Source organism: Sycon ciliatum, chromosome 8 (assembly GCF_964019385.1).
Source record: "Sycon ciliatum chromosome 8, ocSycCili1.1, whole genome shotgun sequence".
Taxonomy (NCBI): Eukaryota; Metazoa; Porifera; class Calcarea; order Leucosolenida; family Sycettidae; genus Sycon; species Sycon ciliatum.
Window position 1 is genome coordinate 14681878 of NC_088650.1, and position 13480 is coordinate 14695357.

The window sequence follows — 13480 nt, forward strand, 5'->3', positions numbered from 1 at the left end:
ACTGCAGCTTTCCTGAAACAATTTCAACGGAAAAGAACTGCGCTGCCCAATCGGCGTCATGAAAGGCCGTTGGACAGCAGCACGTCGTTCTGAAGAACGGAAGTGGAGCAAAGGCATAGACAATATTTACGACAATAGTGTTGTTGTGCGCCAACATCTCCGCGCACGAGCTGGCGCGGTAAGAAAGGCCATCGAGATCCGCGAAGAGAGTCAGCCACCAGGAAGAAGTCCTCTTCAATCAAACCTTTGCAATTTGCCTCGCACGGGCTTGAATCAAATTTCGAGAGAAGGTGGGTTTCTTGAACGCTATAGTCGATCCTGCAGCGGACCATCGATCGATTTTTGAGCTACTCTTGGCTAGAGAAGGAGAAAAGAATGAACTTCGAATTACAGGGGTAGCAACTCAATCTCACTTCGAAATAAGCGTTCAAAGGACATAGCCAATGTACTGTAAACAGCTCTTCTGTACGAAGACTGGGTTCGAATTATCCAACCGGCGCACTTTTCGTACTTCGAATTATGCATTCGATTTTGACTTGAAGTGACTTGCAGAAGATCAGTACGACGAAAAAGTTCGAATTACACGGAATGTTCGAATTATACCGTATTCGAATTAGAGGGAGTCTACCTGTACGAGTGTATGTGTCTCGGTGTGCCAGTACATGTTGAGCAAGAAACACACACTCCCCCAGTGTGCAAAATGCAACCATGAAATGCAATGCAGGCGCAAAATCCAGTTGACTACTTTGATGTTCAATGATATTGCCTGTGCCTGTTTACACGGCAGGATGTATTACCTATCCGAAGCAGTGCTGTGGCGCTCCGGTGTGCCTGGACACGCAGGCCCCGACGTTCCTCCAGACCGTGCAAGCATACCAGACAGCCTGCGGCGGTGACCCATCGACTTGCGATCCCCTGTACTTCACCATGTGCAGCCTTAACGCCATGACCTCCACCTGCGTGGGATCCGGTGTTTACTCGCTGGCCCCAGGTGTGACATTTCCTGGTGCACAGACACGTAAGCTCTAGAATAAATTGTTTGCAAGCACACCGTAGGTGTTTTATCTTGTGCTTTGTTGCTTACTGGGTATCATTCCGATCCATCCAGCCAGTTATCTGGACCTCCACCGAGGAGACTAACATTTGACTCACAGCCAACCCAAGCTCCATATCCCATTCTATTTTTTTTCTTCTTTTTTTGAGACTAACATTTGTGAAGACAGCAAAGTAAACTGTACGGGTTTGGGAGTTTATCGTTTCCTCACCTCGTCTGGAGGTGGTACTCATTGCGGCTGGATCTTGCCTGACCAACCAGAATGAGGCTGCTACATGCCTGGGTATGCTCTTGAAGTACAAGCTACTGACAAGTTCAACGGTGCCTTTGTGTAGAGTAGCGTTAGAGTAACTGCCACCTTCATTGCACACCACCTGTCTGCTCCAGGGCTTCTTGTTTCATCACTATCGCTCTTTCACATTGTAGCTGGCTCTGTTGACATAAATCTGCTATTTTCTTGGGTTTTGTCGTGTGTGTTGTACCATACTTGCAGCTGTGTCCGGCCACACTCTGGCCACTCCAAGTCCGCAACCCATGCCAAGTAAGACTTGTTTGGTGCATGCTCAGGGTGCCTTACCAGGTTGTACATGGCCAGACTTACCAAGTTCCAATGAATGAGAACAACTCCTTCTAGGAGACAGAAACCGCACTATCGAGATAGATACTGCTAAATGTTCATTTGGCTTATGCGAAGACTAACCAAGCTTGCTTGGTGATGTCTACGCGAACAAGCATAATCATGTGCAGGAGTGGACTGGGATGGAGAGCCAAGGGTTAATTTATAAGAAAGAAAAGGACCAAGGAACTACAAGCAGTATAGCGTAGCTTGTAGTTTCTTCGTCCTTCTTCTTTCTTATCAGCTTAATAATAATAATATTATATAATATTGCTAAATGCGTCGTCATCAGTACTAGGAAACATTATACAGTCAGAAAGTAAAAAATCTATACTTGTACCTACCTCTACTGTATTGAACCTTGCAAAACAAAATTTCGGCTGGAACCAATTTTCGGCTGGAAACAATTTTCGGCCGAATATGACCAGGCCGAAAATGAACATGCGCTGAATATTTGTTGACTCACAGTTTGTCCCTTTGTGACTGTATATCGCTTCCTAGTACTAATGACTGTGCATTGAGACATATGTATCTCCATAAAGCTCCTTCTATGCAGTGGTTTGGCGGAACACCGAGATTAATTCGTGTGCGCTGAGAGAGAGGTTCACCTCGTCGTCTTTTCCTCTCTATGGCGGGCAGCTCCTACCCGAGTTGCTATATGTACGGAATCTGATAGCAGTGTCATTCAGATGATGCCATGGTTCAGTCATTCAAAGGCAGTCTCTTCCAACCACTAGTAGACAAACAACTTTATATATATACATGAACATTGTCCAATGCTGTAGACAGCAAGCTGTTTCGGCCATAAATGCCTCATCAGTACAGCTACGAGCTAAATAGGCCGAGCTACCAGCCATGGTGCACAGGAGGCACCACAGACATTAAGATAGCTCGTCGCTCTAGCGCCAGAGTGCTCAAACTACAAAACGTAGCGGGCATTGCGCGATGCAGCAGCACTAGAGCAGCCTACTGAGAGTGCTCAACAAGGCGAAAGCCGAGGAGCGTGATACCCAATGCTGTAGACAGCAAGCTGTTTGGGCCATAAAGGCCTCATCAGTACAGCTGTACATTGTCTATGGTTTAGAAGACAGAGACGGTCGTTCTAGCATATGAAGAGCCAGAGATGAGAAATGCCGATAAGCACCAAATTTGAGGAAATCAGATTTTCAGCTCAGCATAATCAAAATGTCTAGAGGCACCCGCCAGGCAAAGTTCCACATTCAAAATCTGACTAGAACCATTTCAAACCTGGAACCCAAATATGGATTTGGATACAAACCACACATGAAATGAAGCCTTTCAGTTTTGCCCACTATACGAAAAGTGATGATATTGGATATAGTGGGTTTTGCATTCCAGCTTTTGATATGCATTTTGTTCTTGCAATAACAGGACTGAAAAAGTGTTTAACTCTGAGTTTGACGCACTAAAGCGATCAAACATTGTCTTTTGTTGTAGAACAAATAGACATGTGAAGCTCAAGTTCTCGTCCATTCTTCTTGCAGGGTGTATATCACTCCCCAGTGAGTGCTGCGGAGAGCCTCGATGTCTGGACTCCAACTCCACCACCTACTCTTCGACTGTGGTCAGCTACGCTTTTCGCTGCGGCGACCCGACTGCATGCAACCCCGTACGCCTGGCGGTGTGCTCGCTAGATGCAGGCGGATGTAAGCAGACCGGGACCTTTTCCGTGGCTCCTGGTAAGAAACGACACCAGTTTTCGCTTAAATATCAAAAATGCTTCATTGAATATAAAAAGGGGGTGGTGGTGAAAAGACAGCTATTTTAGAAGTACTGCGACCAAGAGGACGAGCTGATTTGGATTAAATTATCTGAGAGTGTCAACCAATTGAAAAATGTGAAAAATGTATTAAAAAAATATAACGTTAACACAATGAATAGGGTGAGTTGCGCACTCAGTACAAAAAAAACGTGAGCAAAGACTACTTTAAAACAAGAAGAAGAAGAGGAAGGAAGAGAATGTAGTAAGAAACCTGTTTCTTTCTTTGCATATGCAGAACTCAATGCTGAACTAATTGCTCACTGCAAACAGCCATGCCAGACTTCACACAGTATCACTGGAAAGTGCGACTTAATAATTATATTGGTTGGGATTGAAAGCACAGTCTCCGATAAAGGCATACTGTCAAACGGCTAATTTTAGCAAAAAGAGTAGTTTCGCTAAAGTTTTGCCACGCCAATCGAAATTTTGCGTGCCGTGAGGGGAAAATAAATGATACAGGTGTCAGTGCGAACAATGAGAAGTGAGAACAAAAGCCACTAATAAAAAAAACAGGTATGTGTTAACTGGTTTTAGGGAAAGAGACAAACGGGAAAAGTCCGAAGAAAAAAATTGACTGTCACCACCAGGACTGGAACCAGGGACCTTCGCTTGTAGCCAGCGATGCTCTAACCACTGAGCTATGGTGTAGTATGGTGTATACAGGTATGTGTATTGATCATTTCTGTCTCCACGAAAACTGTATAATACTCAGAGCTAAACTTTGGTTCTCAGTAGAAAAAAACTAAAAGACCATCGGAATGCAACATTGTAGTAATTTCATTCCGATGGTCTTTTAGCAAAAAAACATGTGTTCTTGAATCCTGTTAATGAGGTAAGGTGTTAGCAGCACTTTACTGGTTGTTCCCCGTTCCCGTACTAGGAATGGTGTATTGCCGTTTACTGCGGTGTACTTGGATGTGCTAGTACTCACTGCACCCCCTGATGCTACGTTGCTCCTTGTTTCTGCCTCCAGGTGCAACAGGTCCATTTGGCGCTGTCACCACCGCAAGCGCGGGACGACATGACATATCAAGCACTTTGCTATGGGCATCATTAGCCACAGCTTGTGCTTTCAGCATTTTTTCTCGAATGTAAGCCGAAAAAGTCAGCTCCGATGACAATGGGTTTCATTCTCTAGAATTTTCTTAGCTTTTTTTGTTGAAGACTTAGTTTCTGCCCTTAGAGGAGGATTTTACAGCAGTGAAAATTATTTTATAGTAAGCCCTGAATGTTGAAGCCAGAATGTTGAAGCCAGATGGCCTTTGAGTAAAAAAATATATACTCAGATTGGTCGTTCCTTTTCAACAAGGCTCTGGGTATTTTTTTATGTTCTTCTGCTTTGCATAGTGTACACATATGCATTTAGTTCTTTACCCAATCATTCGCATTATTATGAACGTACCGATTCGCAAGGCTTGAGCCAGGAAAAGAACCTTTGAAGGAGGAAACGTTGTGCTATGGACATAATCTCAAACAGCATCCGTAGTTACTGAGCCTTCTGGGTCAGAAGGCTGTCCATTTGCGCTGCAGGAGAATGTAGGCGTAAAGGCCGATTCATACTTAATTTCACGTTGCGAAAAAGTAGATCTGAGCTCAACTATTTTGCGCACGGGAAAGTCATCGCGCGATGGCTTTCCCGTGTGCTAAATGAAGTATGAATCGGCCTTTAAGCTGTGTTCACAACTGGCGCGTGTACGCGTGAAACCACGCGTTGCAGGTATCTGGGCGGAGCACCTATCCAGATGAGGGGAGGGGGGGGGGGGGGCGTACTCCATAACTGGTCGAACAAATGCTTTGTATACTGTGGTGCGGCCGGCTGGAGAGCGAATGTGCGCTGCACGGCGCAGGAAGCCCAGGCGTTGTTTGGCTCGAGGGCAACCTTCCGGAGATGAGTGCTGAATGACAGCTTCGAGTAAAAGGTCACTCCAAGTAAAGAGAGAGCCTTCCTTTTTACCACCATATTTATCAACCATAAGTACAGCTGCAGTGGTGTCTCCAACTTCATTCTCCCGAGTCAAGCTCCGTACGAAGACATCCAAGAACAAGATTGCCTGATGAGTCCAGCGGGGACGAAACGTACGTCGCAATCGAGCTATGTCGTTGCTGTTTCATCTTCTATGTGCCATGCGCTACTTGATGTACCGGCCTGCTATGCCGGAGACCGCCAACCATGCATCGACCAGGCGCCAGGCGCGAACTGATGGTGGTGGTGGTGGTGAGAAGGAGAGCTCTGTGCCAGAACTTTGCAGCATAGAGAGCGTGTGTTTGCCGCCATATTGCCAGGTGTGTCTTTACCACCATATTTATCAACCATAAGTACAGCTGCAGTGGTGTCTTCAACTTCATTCTCCGGAATATATATTTATTATTTTTTAAAGGATTTCCCAAAGGCATAGGGAGTTCAAAGTCAAGGTGTGTGTGTGTGTGTGTGTGTGTGTGTGTGTGTGTGTGTGTGTGTGTGTGTGTGTGTGTGTGTGTGTGTGTGTGTATGTGCGTGCCTGAGTGTCTCTGTGTGATACATTTAGCATTCAAGCATTCAATGCCGGTGTACTTTGTCGCGCTCGGCGTAGTTCTTTTCAACATTGTGTTCTGTATGGTATAACGCGTACAGTGTAGGTCCACCTTGCCAGTCTCCTCAATCCTCATGATGGCTCCTGGCCCAAAAAATGATTGAACTTGTGCAGGTTTGCAGCGAAGAGACCACTTGCCAACAGCAGTCTGCTTTTCGATGGACACCATGCGTCTCAGAGACGCCTTTTAGGAAGCGAGGGCACTCCCACTGTTGGCAGTATAACTGGCCAGGGGTGTCAGTAACTGAGATCGGATTTCTTTGCGCCGTGCGATGGTCGCTGAATGCCCATTAATTTTGACTGTACATCATGACATGATGCTTGATTGTATTCTCAAACATCCGAAGTACCGGTGCATGTCTAGTGTGCATGGATAACGTTACTGCAAGTTGCCAACTTTGTAAATACATGTACATGTACACTCATACCTCGTTTATACGGGCAGTCCGGGACCTTGCACTGCCCGTAACTTTGAAATGTCCGTAACTCCGAATCATATACATCTTGATGGGGAAAAGGCCATCGATATGGCATATGACGTCAATATTTCTACGAAAAGTGACAAAAGAGTAGTAATATTTCCCCTGAAACTCGCCCAAATAGTGCCCGGTAGACCGAAGTGCCCGTAACTTCGGGGTCCGGATAACCGAGGTATGAGTGTACAGTGGTGGTCAAAAGTTTTGACCCACCATGCAGATTTTTCGAATTCTGAAGATTTGGGCTGTAAGCTACTAAATTAATTGTCGAGGACCTGTGAATCAGGCTGAATAGTGAAGTAGAAATGAAAAATGCTGAAAGACGGAGTCATCTGGGGACTACTGTGGTCAAGTATATGTAAAAGGCGGGTCAAAACTTATGGCCAACGCCCGCACTATCATAAACCGCCAACAGGATACACGGAATAGTGTGATTTCTAAAAAGCATTCAACTAAACTAAAGTCTAGAAGTCAGTCCTGGCCTATTTCAGATACATCCACCACTTTGTAACCCCTCCCTTGGCCTTGATGATCTCTTGCATACACTGCCGCATTGAATCGACGATCTTTTTGCGCTCGTGAGGAGAAATCAACTTCTATGCCTCCCGGCACACTCGCCACAGCTCATACTGGTTTCTGGGGGTGATTTCAACATCGTGCTGCTTCAGCCCAGCAATTTTGCAGAGATTCTCAGTTGGATTGAGGTCAGGTGGCTGCAGGGGCCATGTCAGGACGGTGATGCCGTTCACCGTCCGCCGCGCCTCCGTTCTGTTTGCGGAGCGTTTGCGGCCATAAGACACCACCCACACCACCCACAAGCTCCATCATGCTCAGCAACATCATGTTTTCGGAGGATGCGAGGTACTGGTCCGCATTCATCGTATCCATCACCCGGCAAATGCGCGCTACGCCGTTGCTGGCCATGGCTCCCATACATTGATATTGCCGTCGCGGCGCTTCACAGTTTTGCGGGTGCATGTGCCAGCCAGAGCCTATCCTGTCCACCTCCTGACGTAAACTGCATCACCAGAGCCCTTGAGGTTGATTTTAGACTCATCAGTCCACAGAAATTACCACCAGTCATCACTGCTCCAGTCCTTGTGCGTCTATACAAATTTAAGGCGTTTTGCCTTATTCACAGCACTGATGAAGGGCCATTTGATGGCCATACAGCCACGTAGGCCTGCTCTCTGCAACTTGCGTCTCACAGAACGCACAGAAATCGCGTTATCACCGTCGCTCACCATCTCAGCTCGCAGGCAGTGACGGATTTGAGGTGATTCTCCATTGACTTCATGATATGGTGGCGATCTTGTCTTGCACTGGTCTCTCTTGGTCGGTCTGATCGAGGTGAAATGTAGTCAATTTTTGTTTCCTGACAATTCTACGTATCGTAGGATTACTCAAATCCAACAGAGGAGCGATACCACGCCAAAAGAGACCGTCAACACTCAGCTTCACGACCATTTCCCTCACATCCTTGCTAATCTGACCTCGGTTCACTATCCTGCCTGAAAATACCATCTCCGTCGTCAAAATAATCAAGTTTGATATCGCAAACTCTCAAAGTGAGAAGTCAAGTGTTGATTTTCAACTTTCCCGGCACGTGCATCAGCCTGACAACTTTTTTGAAACCGTACGGTACGGTAGAGCAAAATTTGGTCACGTGGCCATAAGTTTTGACCCACCCAAATGTATGGTGATCCATCACAAATCTCAGTTGACAACGGATTCTTGCAAATTTTAGTGTCCTTGCCAAGTTTCAATCGGCTTTGGCCTCAAAGAAGTCAAAAACGGCGTGTTTAGGAGCCAGGCTGAGCTGTACTGACGATTCCATGGGGTGGGTCAAAACTTTTGGCCACCACTGTACATGTACATGTACATGTACAGTGGACTAAGCATCTTCTACTTTTTACGTGGAGTTTTTTGGAGTTTTCCAATGTATTGTACTTGAATAAAATTATATTTTACCTTTCATGGTATCTCCATTTTTTTCACGTCTACATGACTTTATCTTGCCCGTAACGTAAAAGAGGCCGTTACCCCGCAAAAAAAAGAAAGCATCTTCTACAGTTTGTAGTGCTAGAATACGGACACCCTCGGGTACTAAACATGCCATGGGAAAATGAAACCGAATAATGCAAGGCAACCGGGTCCAAGGGCTACATGTAGTGTATGTTACTATGTAGTTGATTCTTCGCGTAATGTTTAGGTGGCGTACATGGGCAGGGTGGGGCCGGGCCCAGGCCTACAACAGGCAATGCTCCTGTAGTTTAACCGGTGAACATAATGGTGTGCATACAGAACAACAAAGACAATTAAGGCTTGTTTGCTGCTCCTTCAAGTTTCATGCTCTCGCAATAGGGCTTGAAAGTGCTACGTCACAGCATAGCAACAATTTCAAAAATTCAAAAACTGGATCCACTTGGATCCAGTTTTTGTATGGATCCAAGCACATTTCAAGCGGTCTTACCCACAGGATGGTGATGTAGCCAGTGAAACTGACTGATTTGGCTACTGGGGGGCGGGGTTACAACTGGTGGCGAAATAAAAGTCACACCTGCATGCGACATGAGTGGGTTGCTATGCACCCACATACTTAGGCAATAGCAAAGTCACACCTTAGTGGATCCAAAAATAGAAATCTGATGTCAACTTACTACTCCCTGGCCGTTTTGACGTCATCACTTTCAAGCCCTATAGAGGTTATGCGAATGACGTCACGAGGAGCGCCAAGGCGGCTGCGAGTGGCAGGGGTGGCAAAATGAAGTCGTTTCTGCTTGAACTATTTTTTACTAGTCTTTGAGAGGAAAAGTAAAATTTGTTGTTGGTTGTCGACATATCGTTCCTCACTTTATTTCCGCTGGTGTCTCGCTTGCTGAAGTTTTTAGCCTTCAACATGCCGAAGAGTTGTGCAGCCGTCGGATGTAGCAATCGTGCCGATCCTGGAACGGCTGTGAAGTTTTACAAGTTTCCTGTAGCGGACGAGCGGCGCAAACTATGGGTTGCGGCTATGAGACGAGAGAATTGGAAGCCAACTGACAGTAGCAGGATCTGTTCAGACCATTTCGTAGGCGCAGAGAAGAGCAACGATCCACTATCTCCCGCTTACGTTCCGAAACTTTTTGAACATGTCAGGACTCCTGTAAAGCGTAAAGCGGAGAGGGATTTGGTGGCATATGAACGCCGAGCGAAGCGGAAGCTGACGTTCGAGGAGAGCAAGACGCAGACACCAGTGAAAGTGGACGCCTCCGGGAATGACTTCACAGAGGCAATGGCAGATTTGCCTGGTGCCTATGGTGCAGAGGTAGAGTCTGATCCTGTAGCAGTCTCCAGTGTCTCATCGCAGACTGACATGGATATGGAGCACTTGACGCGGCTGGAGGAGACAAACAACTGTTTGGTCCTGGAAAGCAAACGGATGCCACACGCTCCAGGACAAGGTGACACCTTGTCAATCGAGTCGTTTGAGAAAGACAACGCGAAGGTGCTCTTCTACACTGGTTTGCAGTCTTTTGGGACCATGATGGGCATATTTGAACACGTGAGGAAGAGAGTTCCACAGCACCACCGCCACACGCTCTCTCTCTCTTCCAGCAGTTCTTGATTGTTCTCATGAAGCTTCGGCTGAATTGTCGGGACCAAGACTTGGCGTACAGATTCGGCATTCACCAGTCGACCGTGTGCCGGATTTTCCAGCGCTGGATCCGGGTGATGCATGTGATGCTGGGACCACTTGTCAAATGGCCGGAAAGGGACGAACTACGCAAAACTCTGCCACTTGAATTTCGTAAGCATTTCCCGGGCTGTGCTGTCATTATTGACTGCTTTGAAGTTTTTTGTGAACGACCTTCTGATCTGATGGCAAGAGCTCAAACGTACTCTCACTATAAAAGCCATAACACTGCAAAGTTTTTGATTGGCGTAGCGCCACAAGGTGTCATTACATTTATTTCGCATGCATGGGGCGGGAGAGCCTCAGACAAGTTCATCACAGAGCACTGCGGTCTGCTTAGTCACCTAAATCCGGGTGACCAGGTGCTGGCTGACCGTGGTTTCACTGTTGAAGACAGCGTTGGCATGTTCTGCGCAGAGTTGGTGATGCCCCCATTTACGAAGGGGAAGAAGCAACTCTCCAGGCTGAAATTGGACAGTGCTCGACAAGTGTCACGCGTCCGTATCCATGTGGAGCGAGTGATTGGAATGCTTCGCCAGAAATACACGATCCTCTCTGGCACTTTGCCCATTGCTTTCCTCATGCATGACGATAAAGCTACATCATGTGCATTCATTGACAAGGTTGTCACCGTCTGCTGTGCTCTGTGCAACTGTTGTGAGTCCGTCGTACCTTTCGAGTAAATTACATCATGCCGCTTTGTCAGCTGTAATGATTGCTATATTATTATATTATTATTATTCAAATTTATTATTAACCCTTTGTGCTTTTTGGACTGTCTGGATATACCGGCAATTATATTTCTGTTTTACCTATTCTGCAGTTGCATGCGCATGTGTTCACCTCATTGACCTCGCTTGTTTCTAGTTTCTTTTGTCTGGCTAGCCAAGCTTGCTTGGTCATGGCAACGCCAACAGACTTATAATAATAGTAATAATACTGGCTTCTACCATCACTCACGACATGCCTCCGTTTCTTGTTGCATCAATATAATGACTCCTGGTCCAAATAGGGACAACACAATATAATAATTATGAATAGCCCTGAAACCCAACTTAGGGTGCTGGGTAGTGCGCGATGTACCATCAGAATAATTTTATGTAGTATGCCCAGCACCAAAGAACAACTCAACTTATGCCAACATCACCCGGAAGAGATGTAAAGAGCGAAGTGTTTGATGTGTAATGATGGAGTTCCTCTGTTCACATGCATAAGCAGTGAGTGGTCTTCACGCATGTCCTGGGACCCACAAATACGAATCAGCATTATGGTCCTTCAGAGATACATGCAAGCAAAGAAATACAAGAAAGGTAACGGAAATCGTTGTGAAAGCCCAGCCACCGATTGTATGCACACACGTGGCAAGTGCAACAGCAAGTACCGTGGAAGGCACAGCAGAACAAGTTGAAAATGCAACTCTAGAAATACCAGAATAGCAGGCTCCATGAATATAATCACTTCTCAAATGCTCGAGACTTGGATTTACAAATGCTACGACAAAAATGACTATGTACATGGAAAGTTGGTTGCACCCCATACTAGAGGTCGAGCTTTTCTGCCGCCTTGACTGGACATTTGACTGACTCACGACTGCCATTCAGAAACTTGACAAACTCACGACTTCCATCCAGACACTTGACTGACTCACAACTGCCATCTAGAGCAGAGAAGAAGTCCCTCGAGCCCTCCTTCCGGCAAACCTGCAAGAAAGCACCACTCCCTGCTCAATACACAGTGTTTCGGGGAATTCACCCCTCATGCAGTTGAGCTTGAGTAGGCTGACGAACGTTGTACTTAGCGACCAACATTCCTATAAACTTGTCGCCGAAGTCGCTACCACTGTAATTGTACATGCATATCATTATTTAGTGGCAGATTTAATCTTGCGACACTCCGGGCAGGTCCAGTTCTTGCGCTTTGGCTTACTCTTCAGCTGCAAACAAGCCATGTGGAACAAACGAATACTGCAATCGTTGTTGGAACATCGCAGTACCTCGCCAGCCTTCACAGACTTGCAGTAGCAAAACTCCGGAGGGCGTTCTTGATCCGCAGTAGATGTTGTACTGGCAGCACCAAGTGGTTCCGAGGCTGATGTAGCCGCTGAAGACGCATCGGCAGGAAGAGTGGAGAACGTCTTAGTGAACCATTTCCCAACAAGCTCTGGGAGAACAGCACACTGGAAGAATTTCTTGGCACCTGCTACCGCTTCACGGATGAAATCTGTGTCTGCACAGATACGCTCCACAAACAGCTGACCTTCATTCCACACAACAAAGTCACAATACTGCACCTTACACACCAGCATCTGTAGCTGTACTTGGTAGTAGTACATGTGGTCTTGCTTAAGATGGAGTGCTCCGCCGGACTTTACTAGACAGAACTTCCCTGAATCGGCAGCATCATGCAGGCTACTGTCTCGGCACCCGTACGGGCACTTCACTTCCACCACGCCGTTGCCACAGCAGGAGCACTGCACAAGGGAGTCGGGAGTAGCGCCAAGATATGGATAGTCCGGATGAATTACAAAGCCACTGGGCAGTACTTCAACCTTCTGATGTGTTGCACTGGCATGTTCACTATAGTTGTCAATTGCCTTCTGCTCGTGATCACATCCCCATTGTGTGGCTTTGCTACGAAACTTGTGTGCCTCAGGGTAACACACAGAGCGGACTAAGGACGCAGAGGGCTGGCTAATATCCGTGCGAACAGCAGACTTCAACTTTGAAGCTGTGATCCGGCCGGCGCGAAATTCAAACCAGGCCTTGGAATCTGCCTGGTTCCGCGTAGCCTGTTCCACAGCGCGTGCTTCCTCCTCTGAAACACAGACCGCTGGAAATACTGCCTCGCAACGAACGAGCAGGTCCCCAAAACTAGCATCCAGCATGTCTGGTTCGTACAATAAATCCAAAATGGGTGGATATCCCTCGGGCTTGGAAGGTACGTACCTATCGCAGAACCCGGGAACAAGGGAGAGCAATGACGGTTTACCGGCTTGACATAAATTTCCATATAGTTCACCCAGCTCAGCACTGGAGGGTTGCTTAATATCAGCAGGGACCTTCTCCTCCGACCTACGGCGCTTGCTCCCATGCTGTTTAGTGTCGGGTGCAGTGAAGTTTATGTCACGAATCCTGGCATACTCCACCTCCTTCATTGAAGGAGTTGACCATTGGCACGGCAATGAAGTGCTTCCTGTGTTCTGAATCAGCTGCGTTCTAGAATACAGGCTGAACAACAGTGCAGCAACGTGAGAACAAGACTCACCAAGACCAGCCATGCAGGTGCAGTGTGCACAAATCACGCTA

The 13480-nt window shown here is 46.8% G+C and overlaps 2 protein-coding genes across 5 annotated transcripts in view; both read left to right on the top strand.

Moving 5' to 3' along the window:
- The window catches only part of LOC135823782 (uncharacterized), an 11421-nt gene extending 6536 nt beyond the window's left edge, over window positions 1-4885 (top strand). For all 4 annotated transcript variants that reach the window (XM_065336625.1, XM_065336624.1, XM_065336626.1 and 1 more), the window contains 4 exons: window positions 788-1018; window positions 1548-1595; window positions 3176-3370; window positions 4427-4885. In XM_065336625.1, the coding sequence (XP_065192697.1) occupies window positions 788-1018; window positions 1548-1595; window positions 3176-3370; window positions 4427-4548 (596 nt within the window). In that variant the 3' untranslated portion in view covers window positions 4549-4885. The remainder of the gene's footprint in view (window positions 1-787; window positions 1019-1547; window positions 1596-3175; window positions 3371-4426) is intronic.
- A 4513-nt stretch (window positions 4886-9398) lies between these two features.
- Window positions 9399-10106, top strand: LOC135823582 (THAP domain-containing protein 5-like). The gene has a single exon (XM_065336426.1). The coding sequence runs from the start codon at window positions 9399-9401 to the stop codon at window positions 10104-10106; it is 708 nt and encodes a 235-aa protein (XP_065192498.1).
- The last annotated feature ends 3374 nt before the right edge of the window (window positions 10107-13480 follow it).

Excerpts from the sequence above, each read along its gene's own strand:
- LOC135823582 (XM_065336426.1), top strand. The coding sequence starts at position 9,399 with ATGCCGAAGAGTTGTGCAGCCGTCGGATGTAGCAATCGTGCCGATCCT.